Here is a 16356-nt window from a genome sequence, read left to right on the forward strand (position 1 = left end):
CTAGTTTTGCTTTGCTTTTGGAGATGAAGAGTAGCCATGGGGCGAGGATGGTAAATATTATCGGCACAATATACCTCCCAGCGGAACAAAGTTTTTACCATTTGAAACCACAGCTCCGAGTGTGATCTGAACAACAATGGTAAGAATATATTATAGTGTTACAAATTATAATATTGCATGGGAACATAATACTGATGTGGCACAGAGACAAAATACACAATGAATGATTTGCAGCTGATGTCCTCGGACTCCTTCCTTTTGTTCTCCATCTGGTCCAGACCTTCACAACTTCTTCCAGCTATGTCTTGTCTGCACAGTTTGCCACCCAAACATTTTTGGCTTATTTTACAATAATGTCACATACTGTGTCACCTGAAAATATCGCCACTCACTGTGCCTCCAGAGGTAAATAATAATACACAGTGTGCCCCAGAAATAAATAATAACTCAGTCGATGCTTCCTGATGGAGTTCCTAAGATTTTCCATTGTCACTTCTCACACACACCCAGTCACTACTGCAGACAGGTTTGCAGTCCTAACATGTATTTATGAACCAAGCCTTATTGTGTGGGCTCGGCTGTGAGTCTGACACTTTGTTATTGACATTGTTGCATGGTTAATATTATTGGACAACAGACACCTCTAAATGGCTGGTATTATTTTATGGTTTTGTGCTACTTTGTGGCTGACACTACCATGTGGCTACTGTTGGATCAAATCATGGCACCATTAGGGGTTTGATCCAACAGTAGCCACATGGTAATAGTGACAGTCACAAAATAGCACAGACACATTAAACAGAGCCAGTCATTTAGAGGTGTCTTTAAGGGTGGTTTCACATCTGTATTGGACCTCTGGCTGGAGGTTTCACCGCAGATGCGGCTAAGGCTGCCTGTCCATGGGCAATTGTTAATTGCGTTATCCACGGCGATAATCCGGCTGCGGGTAATGCAGTGAACGCTTTCCATAGCGTCACTATGGAAAGCGCAGCCTTAGCGTCCACGAGAGGAGAATCAGCGATTCTCTGCTCGCGGGATCTAAATCGTGGCATGCAACGATTCTGCGCGGTGAGCCTATCTGTCAGATAGGCTCACCACAGAGAACTGACAGCGGCCCCCTTTGCTCCCCTGTGTCAGAATATCACTGGCGATATTCCACAACGGCCGTGGACAGGGGGCCTAAAAATACCAGAAGAAAAAGCGCTGAATACAGCGCTTTTTCTTTCATCTAAAAGCAGAGCAGGACGCCAATATGCGCTGTTCAGTTCAGTCCTGAGACGGAACCGTTCAACTATGGGAATTCCTCTTTCCTATTTGCCGAACAGAGTAGAAGAGCAGAAGCCCGAGAGCAGGAGTGAAAGTATCGTAAGATAATGCAGCTCATCTCACAGTCCTCACCTCCTCCTCTATGACAGAAAGTCTCTTGTTCCACTTAACTTCTTTCTCTCTTCCTTTCCCTTCCTCCTATTCAATTGCCCCTGTTATCTTCACTACAGTCCGTTGCTTTTTCCAAACTCATCTGTAGTCCACCCCTTCCTTTCAGTCCTGCAATCTTCTCTTTCCTCCTTCTTGCTCCTGAAGGGATGATGCTCCGCTTGGTCTGCCTCTTCCTCCTTTGATTGACTGCTGCTTTAGATGCTTTCAAGGCGGCATGGCAAGATGGAATGTTGCCACTCACCAACCGCTCACAGTGTTTGGAGTAAGTGCCCATTAAGCTAGTGCCATTGTCTTTGTGTTTGGGGTTGGATCATCTGAGAAACATAAATACAGAATTAGACATTGCTTGGTGGCTCACATTAGCGCAGTGCACTAGGAATGCACCTGGCCAAGCAGGTCAGTCCGGGCCTGTGCATACCACTCAGTCTTAATCCGAAATCCTTAGGGCTCTTCGCACTGGTGATCGCAATTTTGCTGCCAAAAACATCATTGCGACTTGCAATTTTTAATCACGCATTTTGTAATGCACTACACAATAGGAGTTTCTAATGTTAACAAGACATTGCACAGAAATCGGAAGTTCATGCTTTGCCATGCGATAAAAAGGAGGCTCCATAAGGAGATTAAAGAAGCAAAACGCAGAAAGATAGGGCAGGCAGCGATTTTGTTTCCACTCCACATCGCATGAGTGAAAACATTGCAAATGGGAATCATTGATTTCATAATTTTGCGTTTTCACTTACTCTCACATCATGTAAAAATCATGGGATTTTATCGCAAGTGTTAAGGCGCCCTTAGTTTCAGTTTCCAGTTTTGCATCGAAATGTACGTTTTTATGAAAAATGCATAAAAATTCATGTTTGTTGCTAAAGCAGTAGCTTAGATGCACCACAACTCCTAGAAATCCAGGTCCAATAAAATCTGAGTTAAGCCGCTTTCACGCAGGCTACAAAATCACGTGATTTTCTGGCAATGCAACAGCGCTACAAAATGCATGTTTGTGAAACCCATGCTTTTCAATGGTTTCCTTGACATTAGCAATGTTTTCACCGATGCTATGTTGCGAGGGAAAAAAAACACGGCATGTCCTATCTTTCTGCGATGTGCGATTTTCTTTTATCTCCCATGTTTCCCTATGGAGCCTCCTTGTTTATTGCATCACACGTACTTGCATGCAATGCGATATTAACATTCAAAGGAATATTTGTGCATCTTGCAACGCTCAAATCTCACACGATTTTCACACCAGTGTGAAAGCAGCCTTAGAGTTGATAAATGTGTAGACTAAAGCCACCGGCAACCCTGGACACATGTATGAGATTAGAAAAATATAGCTGCTTTTGTCCAGAAACAGCTCCACTCTTGCCAACTGTCTGTATTTGGTATGACAACTCAGTCTTATTGAACAAGTTAATGGGTAAGAGCTGTAATATCAGACACAACCCAGGGGTGCAGTGGAGCTATTTCTGTAAAAAAAAAATCAGCCATGTTTTTATAATCGCCTACAACCTTTTTAAGGATCTGTGTATGTCTCCATCATCTGTCATAACATGAAACCTCTCAGCACATAGAACTCTGTGTATGTACACTGAGTGGAGAAGACAGAAGACATCTACATCAGAACTTTATACATTGGTTAATCTTGTAGCAGTGATTTAGTGTTTCTGAACTCTGTTCCTCAAGTAACCCCTACGGGTCACGTATTCCGGATTTCCTTAGTATTGCATGGATGATGTCATTATTGTCTGTGCTTTAGAAGGTAGTATAGGTGTTCTCTCATTGGGAAATCCTCATGACGGGTTGTGGGTACATGATGTACCTTTACTTGGTACACCGGAGTAACACTAAATGTAGTAGAAAAGACACATCATTTGCCTCAACAGCATTATTATGCTAAAAATGCACAATTAAGGCAAGAGCAATTAAAAAAAACATATTAAGGTATATTTTGCAACTGTGATCCTTTTGATCTAAGGTATTGATTGTTTTTTGTAGGACTGTGTCCTTTGTATTCTTGGATGCCTGTCAGCTCGTAAGTGAGTACAGGGTTCAGGGGCAGATGAGGTAGTGTGCCTATGTCTATAATTAAGCTGAATACCAAACCACTTCTAGTTCCAGTTACACATATGCCCACAATGCCCCCTGCTGGAAACTGGTGTAAGCTGTCAAATTAAAATATATGACATAGTTTAGCGTTCTACTATTCTTAATAATCACATATATAACTATAATTTTTGATTTTTTTTTTTCTTACTCCATATTTGATAGTCCAAAAATCAGTTACAACTATCAAAGCTGATACAGATATCTACTCATATCACGTATATCAATACAGTGGTCCCTCAAGTTACAATATTAATTGGTATTAGGACGACCAATGTAAGTTGAACATATTGTAACATGTAGGAATTGATTTTGAATACCATAAAATATCAACCCAAAATAAGATTAAAAACATGAATAAAAAACAATAAACAGATATGTAATACAAATAAAGCAAGTCCTTACATATAAAACATGTTTATCATGTTTAAATAGCTGCTAGAGGCTGTAAATAATTTTCCATGTTGAGCACTAGAGCTTCTTCAGGGTCCTGTAATAGTACACAGCGTGACAAAAAATAAATAAAATGGAGCTGCCCTCACCTGTTGCCCAAAGGAGCGCTCATCCTGGCACAGGTAAAGAGCAGCACAGGACATGTAGTACTGCACTGTACTATAGAGAGGCGCTACTGGATTGACAATCAGTTTATGCATTTAAGGGTGGTTTCACATGGGCGAGAAAATCGCGCCATTTTCACATGCTGCAGGAGTCAGTAAAAAAGCAGATTATAAAACCAATGATTTACAATGGTGTCCTTCCCATCTGTGATGTTTTCACTGACGGGATGTTCAGAGAACGCATGAAACATTAGAAAGCCCTATTGTCTTTTGCAGTAAAAAAGACCATCGCTGACGCTCAAAAATCACGGGAACAAAGACAGGATTTTGCCGCGATTTTCTTGCGGCAAAATTGCGATCGCCCATGTGGAACTAGCCTAAGTAATACAGGTGTTTTACCAGTGAACTGTCAATGCTGATTGGCTGCATCTTCTATAGTCAATCACTTGTGTTGCAGAACAGGACTGTCCGTGCCATTGTGTGTTGAATATATGGTAACCTGAGGCTATTGTAACTTGAGGGACCTTTGTGCACACATCCAAACTCTTTTATTTCCCTGATCCTCTTTTGGAACCCTGATCAGCTCTGTTACTGACTATTGTCACTAAAAGGGGATAATAGGCTCCTATGGATGCCCCAGCTACAGTGGAAAAGTGTGTAATAAAAGATTTAAAAAAGACCATGTGAATGACCCCAAGAGGTCTTCTAATGTCATGAGGGTCATATATGGTGAAAAAAAGTTGTTACAAAAATAAGTTAAAACAAATTACAGAATAAAATAAAATTATATACATAAAAAAAAAGAAAATGACCACAACCGACACCAACGAAAACCGTTGCCATATGCACTCTATAATCCGAAACCATATATATTATATATCAAAACGTTCAAAACAAAATAAGGAACCTATTCGCATACTTTAGCAAAAAAATACTACTTTAAAAAAAAAAAAATTTTTTATTTTTACCCCTAATAAATCGGGAAAATAAGTTAGATATAAAAAAATAGCCCTATATGTCAATTAAAAAATGCAGCAAAAATAATTTTGGTAGCTGAAGGAAAAATTTTAAAAAATATAAAAATAGGGCAGTAAAATCACCACATGGGTAAAATCCCTAAAAAGTGTCTGGTCCTTTAGGTACAAAACAGCCTGGTCCTTAAGAAGTTTAAAAAAAGGCAAAATTGCAGATTTTGATCATTCTGCAACACACAAAAAAAGCGATCAAAAAGGTAGTATGTACACCAAAATGGTATAAAACTTCAACTTATAGTGCAAAACTCAAGCTCTCATGAAAAACTTGCCCAATAAAAGGGAGATCCCAAGAGCCACCAAATGCCCCTTAATTTCTGAGACCCGTGTTTTAGTCATGACACGTGGAATATTTCTAAAAAGCGTAGATTCAGGATAATAAATATTGATTTTTGTTTATCTGCTAATTTCTGTTGTGTCACAAAAAAAAGGTTACTGAAAATCTGCAAGAAAAATGACATTGTTCAAATTTAGCCTCCACTTTGCTAGGGACGCAAAGAAAGACCTCCTGGCATATGCCAAACAAGAACCCTTTGTAGAGGACCAGAGTGGATTTCCCATATAAAGGTCTGTACAACAGCTGCTGCACAAGTGAAAATAAGAGAGGCAAGGCGAGCAGAGCAAGGCCTTCTGTAGTTGGAACAGGTGAAGATAAAGGGTCTGAGTGAGCAGGAGGCCTAAGTAAGGGATAGTCAAATGAGACAGTCAGCCCAGTGATACTCCTGGTTGGGAATATTTAAGTGTGACAAAGTTGAGTATAGTGACTATAGGAGCCTACGAGAGGCCAAAGGTGAGCTAAGCAGGGCCTAGTATAAAGGCTTGTGCAGCAGCTGCTTCAGAGGTGAAAGTGATGACTCCTGTGATAATGGCAATAGAGGACCATTGTCACCAAGCCCAATGTAAGAGCACCAGCTGTTAGAGATTGCTAGTGTAGACCCACTGAGTCGACCTACCAGTATTGGCATAGAATCAAACCAGGCGAGGTTAGCAGTTGACCCTTGGCGATCAGAGGCTGCAGTACCAGGGAATGAGAAACAGACTGGTGAGAAGCAATATAGATGGAAAACCTTTCCATTTGCTAGTCAGGAAGATGAAGGGCAACTCTTCCTAGAAGCGGGGTACATGCCCTGTTAGGAACGGCCAGACTGACTTCTTCTCGGCCTTGACTAACCCTGATGGGACACTGAACACAACAAAAAACACAGAACAGCATCGGGAACAGTGCAGGGATGGGAAGGCAAAAGGAGAAACATACACTTCAGGGACAGGAAGGCTGAGGAACAGACAATGGGATACAAGACAGGAGAGCAGCAAACAAACGAACACTGATAAGGTTCAGGATAAGCATGGATAAGAAGACAGATACAAGACCTATGCTGGGTGTCAGAGGCATACACACAACAACAGTGAGGCAAAAAGGGAGGGTTCCCAGCTCAGCTAAATAGGGGGGTAATTACTAATGTCCCACAGCTGAGCTAGGAGCGCTGGAGCAGGTAACTATTGAAGAGCTGGAGAGAAGTGTGCAGCAGTTCAAGTTACAGGGAAAGCAGGACGATGCCGGCATCTGCAAGAAACAGCATGAGACAGGCAAGTCTGAACTGCAGACTTAATACCAGTACATGGAAGTCCACATTTATGACAGTGCCGATGGATGACCAGGCCATAGATCCAAATGCAACGTGCAACAAGTGTGAAGAGGCCTGCACTTTCTGAGCGGTTTTTAAGAAGTGGTTGATGAGCCGTTTCATGATGACGATGAATGCAGCACACTCTTTGTAATCTTGCACACCTTTGAAGGTATACAACAGGATCTGGACGCCTAATGGAATTAGGTAATCGTGACGCCAATACCTGGATTAAAAGCGCTTGGTAGTGAAATAAGACTAACAAACTTTTGTAGGTAAATGACAGGCACACCATTTACTTTCAGGCTTGTAGTTGTCTGCATTAATATTAAGCACCAGAAATTGAATATACAACTTGCATATATACAGTTTTACAATTCATACATGGTTAAACAAACTCTGAAGAGGCAGCATTCGAGCTAAGAGAGAGCTATATAGAGAAAATACCCCTTTCTTCTGACTAACAGTAAATTGCCCACTATGAAACACTGTGCTCAGGTTTTCTTTAGTACTAACAACATTTCTAGGAAGATTCTCTACTGCTTGTCTGAAACTTTGTGTTGGTGTTGCTGTCTGGTAGAAAGCAGAGCTGGCTTGAACGGACTTTAGGATTGGGAAACAAACAATTTCTCTCTACGTCCAGTTGATATATGAGCTGCTGCATGTAGGATTGCTTTAAAGTATACATAATGTGTCTCTAATTACAGCAGGACAAAGGAGAGGAAGAAGCAGTGTGCTAGGGCTTCACATGGCAGTCAGCTTCCTCCATGTCCATCTCGACTCCTCTCGACTGATCTCATCCCCCACCCAGAGGACAACCGGGAGAAGTGAAGATGCAGTTGGAGAGCCAGAGTTAGTGCTGCCAAGTCAAAGAGAAGCCAACATCCTGGGTTGTGCATCAGCCTCTGGATGATTGATGTAGCAGTAGTGTTAAGAGTGTATGACCCAGGCTGCTGAGTGAAGCTGGGAATGACCCTGACCTGGAGGCACCTAAGGATGGAAATGCCTGATTACACCAATGTCTCTGTATCAGTAAAGGTATCCCTTTGGATTAGAGAATGGTCAGCTAAAAGACTTTGTGAGTTTGTTGCCTGTCAGACATTGAAATTCCAACATTCAACCCCTTAGGCTGGATTCACACAGGGCGGATTTGTTGCTGAAAGTTCGCGGTTTTGCCACTGCGGATTTGCCGCAACCTTTCCGTTTCTGCGGCAAATCCGCATGCAATGGCCCAATTAAGACGCGTTTTTGACCGCGTATTTATCTGCGGTTCTGCCGCCGGTAAATCCGCAGGCCCTTTGTTGCGGAAAAAAACGCAGCGGTTATTTTTGGAGAGGCGCGGTTTTTCTTGCAGATTTGCCTGCGTATTTTACTAGGTGCAGATTCTTAAAAAAACTGTTTCCTGTGAGGTCATCGATCCCACCCATTTCTGCATAGGGTAGGAAGAGCTTTGTATTTGTGGCCATTTTCTCTGCAGACATGGACCGAGCAACAGTCCGTCTGAGCCGCGCATACCGACGCAGACTGATTACATTTGTGCTTATGATGGATAGAGAACAATCTGAAAAGGTGAGCGATTTGTGGTCATTGTGTGCTTAGTTTCCTTGTTGTTTGTTTATGCACTGCGGACTAGAGTGTAATTGCAGTCATGTGCTTTAAATTCATGTGCTTTAATTCATGTTAATGTGCTTTAAAAATTCATGTGCTTATTCTTCTTCAGACTGATCGTGCTTCCCGGCGTCAGAGACGTTTCTGGGTTCATCCCCTACTAACCGAGAGGGGGACGAAGGGCCATTTTGCGAGCCTCTACCACGATCTTAAAAAGTAAGTGAAGTGTTGCATGGGAATAGGTTTGATGTTGCACTCTGAATTGTTATTAATTTTAGCCCGCTCTCCCTTTCTCTTTCTCTCTGCAGCCATCCTGAGAAGTTCGTCTCATTTTGTCGCCTGCCTCTGGAGGCCTTTGACCGCCTTCTGGAGCTGGTGCGCCGGGATCTGACCTACCAGGACACGCAGATGAGGAAGGCGATCACTGCAGAAGAAAGGCTGCTCATCACCCTTCGGTAAGTTACATTTCTTATTGTGTCACTGTAGTTATTTATTTTTTTTTTGTTTTTCCTTTTTTTTTTTTGGTTCTGTGATTTTTGCGCGGTACCTTTTTTTATGCACTGATTGCTCCGGTAGTAGGACGTAATGCTATAGCATTACGTCACACTGCTTTTTCACAGCTGGGCTATCAAGCACCCCTGTTATTAGCACCACGCCCATCATGACACCTGCACGGCTACCCCGATCTCACCGGGACGGGTGGGTCTTTATTTGCCCGTGCATGGCATTAGAACAGCATCATCTTGTGGCTGGTTGACTTCATTGACATTGTCAGAAGCTACATTGTTGAACTTACCAGACCAGCAAACTTGGGCAACCTTTTTTGTGCACCGGCAGTGAACGGGACCAAGTTACCTTTCTGAGTGTAGCAGGAACATGTTTTCATTTTCACATTCTCCTTCCCCTTTTGTTTGGGATGGGGAGAATGGAAATCTGAACCATGTGTGGAATGGATAGTGAGAATTTCACGGCCCCCCCCCCCCACATCCCATGTATACCTTTCAATTGCAAATCTTATTTCCTTCACACGAATTCTTCTGCATTCTCCGATCTATTTCGTGTTGAGAACAATATCTGAATACTGCATACATAGAAGTGTTGATGTAATGCAAGTCTTCATTGTGTACTAATTTTTTTTTCTCTTCTCTGCTTCTTTTCAGCTTCTTGGCCACAGGAGAGAGCTATGCATCCCTGCATCTCCAATTTCGTGTTGGTAAATCAACCATCACCGAAATTGTGAGGTGCACATGCAGCGCCATCTGGCAGAAGTTGCAGCCCATCGTGATGCCTTCACCTACCGAGGACACTTGGCAACGTGTTGCAGCAGGCTTTCAAGATGTTGCCAAATTTCCTAACTGCATAGGCGCCGTCGACGGCAAACATGTGCGTGTGCTTCAGCCAGCCCACTCAGGCTCCAAATTCTTCAATTACAAAAAATTTTTTTCAATTGTCCTGATGGCCGTGGCTGATGCACATAGCAAATTTGTTTGCATCGACGTCGGCGCCTATGGCAGCACTGGGGATTCTCGGGTGCTGCGAACATCACAGATTGGGATGCAAATTCTCCGAGATGGCGTCACGCTCCCAGCCCCACAACCTTTCCCGGGAACCACACATCCAGTCCCCTTTGTGATGGTATCGGATGAGGCTTTCCCGTTGATGCCAAACCTGTTGCGCCCATACCCGCGGAGAGGACTGAATGCCCGGAAAAGGATTTTTAATTATAGGCTGAGCCGGGCACGTCGTGTGGTTGAGTGTGCCTTCGGGATTATGGTGAGTCAGTGGAGAGTTCTAGGGACTACACTGTTAGTAGACCCTAACACAGTTGATGACCTTGTCAAGGCATGTTGTGTTCTTCACAACTACCTCCGGGACTATCGCCCAGAGGTAGATGTCGAAGAACTTGATCCTGCCTTTGACACGGTCATCAACTGGGGGGGAGGTAGGACGCCTGCTACTGCAGTGCAGGTACGCGAACTCTTCACTGACTATTTCCTTAGTCACGAAGGCACCGTGCCATGGCAGTTCTCCTGTGTCGGTGGTGTGCAGCCCTAACTGCAGTGTGACCCTCCCCCGGCGCCCAGCCCCAGAAGGAAGCGGAAACCAAACTGCGTAGAGAAATACGTATTTTATTGAAGGCACAAAAGGACACTCCTCCACCTTTAATTTAAAAACTTCAATAAAATTGTGTTAAACAGTTTTCATAATAAAATGTTTTAATATTTCACAAAAAAGATTGTTCTCCAAATTTTTCCGGCGCACAAAACATATAATCTGCATTGTAAAGAAACGGAATTGGTTAGACAATGATGGTTTTTTATTTTGTGCAAAATAAACATAGCATTAGTTGAGCCGTCTACTTTTTTTCAGCGCACATACCAATTACCACTACTTGAATACAACTAACTTTCTCCTTCACTGGCCAATCCACAAGCAGTATAGCTCTGGCCACACTTGCCGGTCATGCCGCAAGCGAAAATGATGATGGCAACAGGCACGCAGAATGGCCCTGTTGTCATCACCATTTTTTTTTTCCATGCTCGAACTCCTGTTACAAACATAGAGCGAGCATGGAAACAGACAGACATGAAAATAAATATAGGGAAAGAAAGGACTATGAGTCAAGAGAAGTGATGTACCCCAACCTTGGAGGACAATAAGGCAGCGTTAAATTGAAAACAAAAAAAAAAAAAAAGGCAGTCCTTCTCGTACAGTAGCACAGGCCGCAAAGAAATTTACGTGCGTTCCACTGCCGTAATGGAATTAGTGCGCCTTGCCTCTTTTGCCGCAGAGCACATCTTAGCTGGGAGTGAGCGATGTTTGCAACCCCAATCGTTCCCATGACCATCCGTTGGATTTCTGGGACACCAGCATAATCCGTGCATTGGCAGACACGGCAACAGCAGCACGGAACCTATACTTTCCGATGGTTTGCTGTAGGACATTGCAGTTATCCCAAACTCAACGTTTGCGATTACTCCAATGTCGTATAAGTAAAAGAGTTTTCTCCTATAATGCATTGAGATGCATTTGGTGGCGTGCACAGTCGTGAGGTGGACTGTTGCGATGTCTGTTGCAGAGGGCTATTCATGAGTGATAGAAATGACGCTTGTGATGGGGAACCGCCTGAGGCAGTGTCGCCGTAGCCAGTGTCAGGAGAGCCATGGTGCATGGGGTATACCGGTGTCCTAGAAACCCTGGGCGGTTGATCAGGGAAAGATTGGGGTGCAGGCAGCATGCGGTTTGAGTGTTGAACAGGAAAGGCTGCATTTTTCATTGCCACAATAATGGCAGTGCTATCGGCAATGGCTCTTGGCGATCCGAAAATCTCTAGCACTGTGTACAGAACTGGCGGAATTGTCCACTGCCGCTCTGAGCTGAGTTCACGAAGGCGGGACGCAATGGCTGTACCCATTGTGTCCCACTGGTCGGCCGTCTCAGAACGGCGTAATAAAGACAGCGCCTCTTGGGTGGCATCTGCCTTGCTATTCTTCCGACGCGGGCCAGCAGCAACGCTGCGGCTGGCCCGCGCGGAAGTCACCACCCTGCTAACACATGCTCTGCTGGCAGGGGCAGTAGTATTGCCACACGACACAATTTGTTCCCCCACTTCTGGAGAAACAGAAGTGGGGTTCAAATCGGGCGTGCTACGCTGGCTGTCCTCCAAGGCTGGGGTACCTTCTCTGGACTCATCGTCACACGGCTCCTGTCCCGGCCCATCTTTGTCAGGTGAAGCGGTGGTGTCCGTGGGAGGCGCGGCCCCAATGTTCCCGCTGGATCTGTTGGCGAAACAAGAGTAACATTAGAGACCTAGAACCTCAAAATGACACCACATCGAACCCGAGCTAGGAGAGTTATTTGCACTTACGCGCGCAACACTCGACTAGTTCGGAGGAAGCGCAGTTGCTCCTGGTATGGACATTTCTTTTGTGAAGGCGACATGCCACTTTTTTCACAATCTTTTTCATGCTTCTTGTAGCGGTCCCGAACCGACCACCAACGATTCTTGACATCTTTAACTGCAAATAATGAAAAAGGACAATTAAACAGGGTACAAGCAGTACCACCGACACCTGCAATAAAGAGTGTTGTTAGATGCAGTACAGTTCTGAGTACATCCAAGGAAGAAACAACAAAGCAGTTTCAGGAGTGTAAACTTACGTATTTCACTGTGGAGGGCAGCAGTTCCGGAGTCCCAATCGGGATACATGCCAGTGCATACCGATAGCCAGGCGTCTGCCTTTAAATCTCGGTCGCTGTAGCCCGTCTCGGCTGGGTCCCATATCTCAGGCCTACTTTCAACCTGAAGGGGGGGGGAAAGAAGAAAAAAAGTTGAATAGCATTCCAAGTGGGTGGATATGGTTGTGTCAGCGCACACTACACTCACCAATGTTATCATCCTGGCAACGTTTATACCCATTCGCTGGTACCACGCCATACTCCCGATATATCCTTTGCGACAACCGAAAATCTTTTTCGTCCTGTGAGTAAACAGAGAATGGTTGCATTTCATTACATACACAACATTAGTGCCCAGTGGCGCAGAATTTCAATTTGCACAAAATAACAACGAGGCTCACATCTTCGCGTCAGATGCCGAAGGGGAAAGAAGCAAGGGAGGAAAAAGGCGGGAAAAATGCATTGCAATGCAAAAGATGAAAAGGCCATAAATTGTGCAGCAAAGCAAGGGAGGAAAAAGGCGGGAAAAATGCATTGCAATGCAAAAGATGAAAAGGCCATAAATTGTGCAGCAAAGCAAGGGAGGAAAAAGGCGGGAAAAATGCATTGCAATGCAAAAGATGAAAAGGCCATAAATTGTGCAGCAAAGCAAGGGAGGAAAAAGGCGGGAAAAATGCATTGCAATGCAAAAGATGAAAAGGCCATAAATTGTGCAGCAAAGCAAGGGAGGAAAAAGGCGGGAAAAATGCATTGCAATGCAAAAGATGAAAAGGCCATAAATTGTGCAGCAAAGCAAGGGAGGAAAAAGGCGGGAAAAATGCATTGCAATGCAAAAGATGAAAAGGCCATAAATTGTGCAGCAAAGCAAGGGAGGAAAAAGGCGGGAAAAATGCATTGCAATGCAAAAGATGAAAAGGCCATAAATTGTGCAGCAAAGCAAGGGAGGAAAAAGGCGGGAAAAATGCATTGCAATGCAAAAGATGAAAAGGCCATAAATTGTGCAGCAAAGCAAGGGAGGAAAAAGGCGGGAAAAATGCATTGCAATGCAAAAGATGAAAAGGCCATAAATTGTGCAGCAAAGCAAGGGAGGAAAAAGGCGGGAAAAATGCATTGCAATGCAAAAGATGAAAAGGCCATAAATTGTGCAGCAAAGCAAGGGAGGAAAAAGGCGGGAAAAATGCATTGCAATGCAAAAGAGAAAGGACGCAAAAGAGCAATGATAGGCGAAGTAGTGCATTACCTTCGTTATCCGATGTGCCGCCCGCTGTGGAGGGCTCTGGGCCCGCTGTGGAGGGCTGTGGTGCCGCCCGCTGTGGGGGGCTCTGGTGCCGCTGTGGAGGCCTCTGGTCACGCCCGCTGTGGAGGGCTCTGGTGCCACTGTGGAGGGCTCTTGTGGTGCCGCTGTGGGGGGGTCTGGGCCCGCTGTGGAGGGCTGTGGTGCCGCCCGCTGTGGAGGGCTCTGGGCCCGCTGTGGAGGGCTCTGGTGCCGCCCGCTGTGGAGGGCTCTGGGCCCGCTGTGGAGGGCTCTGGTGCCGCTGTGGAGGGCCCTGGTCCGGCTGTGGAGGCCTCTGGTCACGCCCGCTGTGGAGGGCTCTTGTGGTGCCGCTGTGGGGGGCTCTGGTGCCGCTGTGGGGGGGTCTGGGCCCGCTGTGGAGGGCTGTGGTGCCGCCCGCTGTGGAGGGCTCTGGGCCCGCTGTGGAGGGCTCTGGTGCCGCTGTGGAGGGCCCTGGTCCGGCTGTGGAGGCCTCTGGTCACGCCCGCTGTGGAGGGCTCTTGTGCCGCTCTGGGGGGCTCTGGTGCCGCTGTGGGGGGCTCTGGGCCCGCTGTGGAGGGCTCTGGTGCCGCCCGCTGTGGAGGGCTCTGGGCCCGCTGTGGAGGGCTCTGGTGCCGCTGTGGAGGGCCCTGGTCCGGCTGTGGAGGCCTCTGGTCACGCCCGCTGTGGAGGGCTCTTGTGCCGCTGTGGGGGGCTCTGGTGCCGCTGTGGGGGGGTCTGGGCCCGCTGTGGAAGGCTCTGGTGCCGCCCGCTGTGGAGGCCTCTGGTCACGCCCGCTGTGGAGGGCTCTGGTGCCACTGTGGAGGGCTCTTGTGGTGCCGCTGTGGGGGGCTCTGGTGCCGCTGTGGGGGGGTTCTGCCGGCAGAGCTCCTGCTCCCTGCTTCCAGTCTCCATCAAGTCCTGGCTGAATTGGCGCCAAGCAGCTAAAATGGCCGCTGAACCACTTCCTGGGAACAAACTTTATTGCCCCTCTTTTTCATGCGAACAATCTGCTGCGGAACCGCAATGAAAACCGCTGCAAAACAAGCAATAGCGGTTTTCATTGCGGTTGTAGCTGCGTTCATGGGGCCCTATGTAAAAAAAAACGCTGCGGAACCGTCAAAAGATTGGACATGCTGCATATTTCAAAACCGCGACGCAGTTGCATATCCGCACTGCGGCTCTGCGGAAAATTTTACGCCCTGTGAGAACGGGATTTTGGCCAAACACATTCGCACTGCATTGCACTGCAACCGCGACGGAATGGCCGCAATGCGGATATGCAACGGCCAACCGCGGGAAATAAGCAACAAATCCGCCCCGTGTGACCCTAGGCTTAGTGATGAAGCCTGTTTGCGCCTTAGTGATGGAGCCAAATTTTGAAAATCTGACATGTGTCACTGTAACATAGAATTACTCCGTAATGGTTTTGCATATCCAAGTGATTCTGACATTGTTTTTTTGCCACATGTTGTACTTCATTTAGGCGGTAAAAAATAGACCGATAGAATTTGTGTTTATTAATTAAAAATGCCAAGTTTGGGGAAAAAAAGTATTTTTTCACATTTTCAACTGTAATATCTCAAATATGTGCAAACATACTATACAAATTTTTGCTATATTTAAAAACTTAGGTTTTTTTTACCCATTTAGATGACGTACAAATTTAACATTACTTATCAACATTTTGAGCAACATTTTCTTTTCCTACACCAAGCCAAGATTGCAAAAGCTCATAGGTGTCAGAATGATAGATACCCCCACAAATGACCGAATTTTAAAAACTACACCCCTTAATGTATTCACTGAGGGGGGTCATGAGTATTTTGACCCCACAGTTTTTTTCAGGAGTTAATGCAATTTACAGGATAAAAAATAAATGTCATATTTTTGCAAAAATGGCATTTTAAACACACTTTTTTCTTTTCTATAGTGCACATTAAAATGAGGATTTACACACCAAAATAGATACCCCTGTTTGTTCTGAGTTCAGAAACATACCCAATGTGGCCTTACTCTTATGTCTATATGCACAACTGGGCTCCAACCGAAAGGAGCAGCCGGAGGCTTTCAAAACAGACAATTTGCTTGAAGGCGATTTAGGCCCCATTGCACACTTGTAGAGCCCTTGAGCGGCCAAAACGATAGAGAACCCCCACAAATGACCCCATTTGAAAACTAGCCGCTTTAAGGTATTCATCTAGGGGTGTACTGCGTATTTTGACCCCACAGTTTTTGAATGAATCTTAGCAAAGTAGGAGGAAAAAATTACGAATTTCATTCTTTTGGCAATCGTGTCATTTTAAAAACAGTGTTTTTGTACAGCACACATGTGAATGAAGACTTGTGCCCCAAAATAGATACCCTGGTTTGTCCTGTGTATAGAAACATACCTATTGTGGCCCTAATATTATGTCTGTATGCATAATGGGGCTCAGGCCTTAGTCAGACGGGCGTTTTCTTGCGCGATTTGCGCATGCGCATGCGTCCGGCGATTTTTTAAAACCATTGCTTTGCAATGGTATCGGACACATGAGCGCTTTTTATGCGCTCGTCCGATAAAT

The 16356-nt window shown here is 45.2% G+C and overlaps 2 protein-coding genes across 2 annotated transcripts; one reads left to right on the forward strand and one right to left on the reverse strand.

Annotated features, from left to right (window-relative positions):
* The first annotated feature begins 7956 nt into the window (after positions 1 to 7956).
* On the forward strand, positions 7957 to 10544 carry LOC136612151 (uncharacterized). The gene is made up of 4 exons (XM_066592287.1): positions 7957 to 8322; positions 8474 to 8577; positions 8670 to 8816; positions 9522 to 10544. Exons 1-4 carry the CDS (start codon positions 8233 to 8235, stop codon positions 10414 to 10416), a joined length of 1236 nt encoding a protein of 411 aa, XP_066448384.1. The 5' UTR covers positions 7957 to 8232; the 3' UTR covers positions 10417 to 10544.
* A 32-nt stretch (positions 10545 to 10576) lies between these two features.
* On the reverse strand, positions 10577 to 13029 carry LOC136612152 (uncharacterized). The gene is made up of 4 exons (XM_066592288.1): positions 12749 to 13029; positions 12523 to 12664; positions 12230 to 12380; positions 10577 to 12140 (listed from the first exon to the last, which is right to left on the reverse strand). Exons 1-4 carry the CDS (start codon positions 12872 to 12874, stop codon positions 11336 to 11338), a joined length of 1224 nt encoding a protein of 407 aa, XP_066448385.1. The 5' UTR covers positions 12875 to 13029; the 3' UTR covers positions 10577 to 11335.
* Positions 13030 to 16356: the final 3327 nt, after the last annotated feature.

Source organism: Eleutherodactylus coqui, chromosome 2 (assembly GCF_035609145.1).
Source record: "Eleutherodactylus coqui strain aEleCoq1 chromosome 2, aEleCoq1.hap1, whole genome shotgun sequence".
NCBI lineage: Eukaryota > Metazoa > Chordata > Amphibia > Anura > Eleutherodactylidae > Eleutherodactylus > Eleutherodactylus coqui.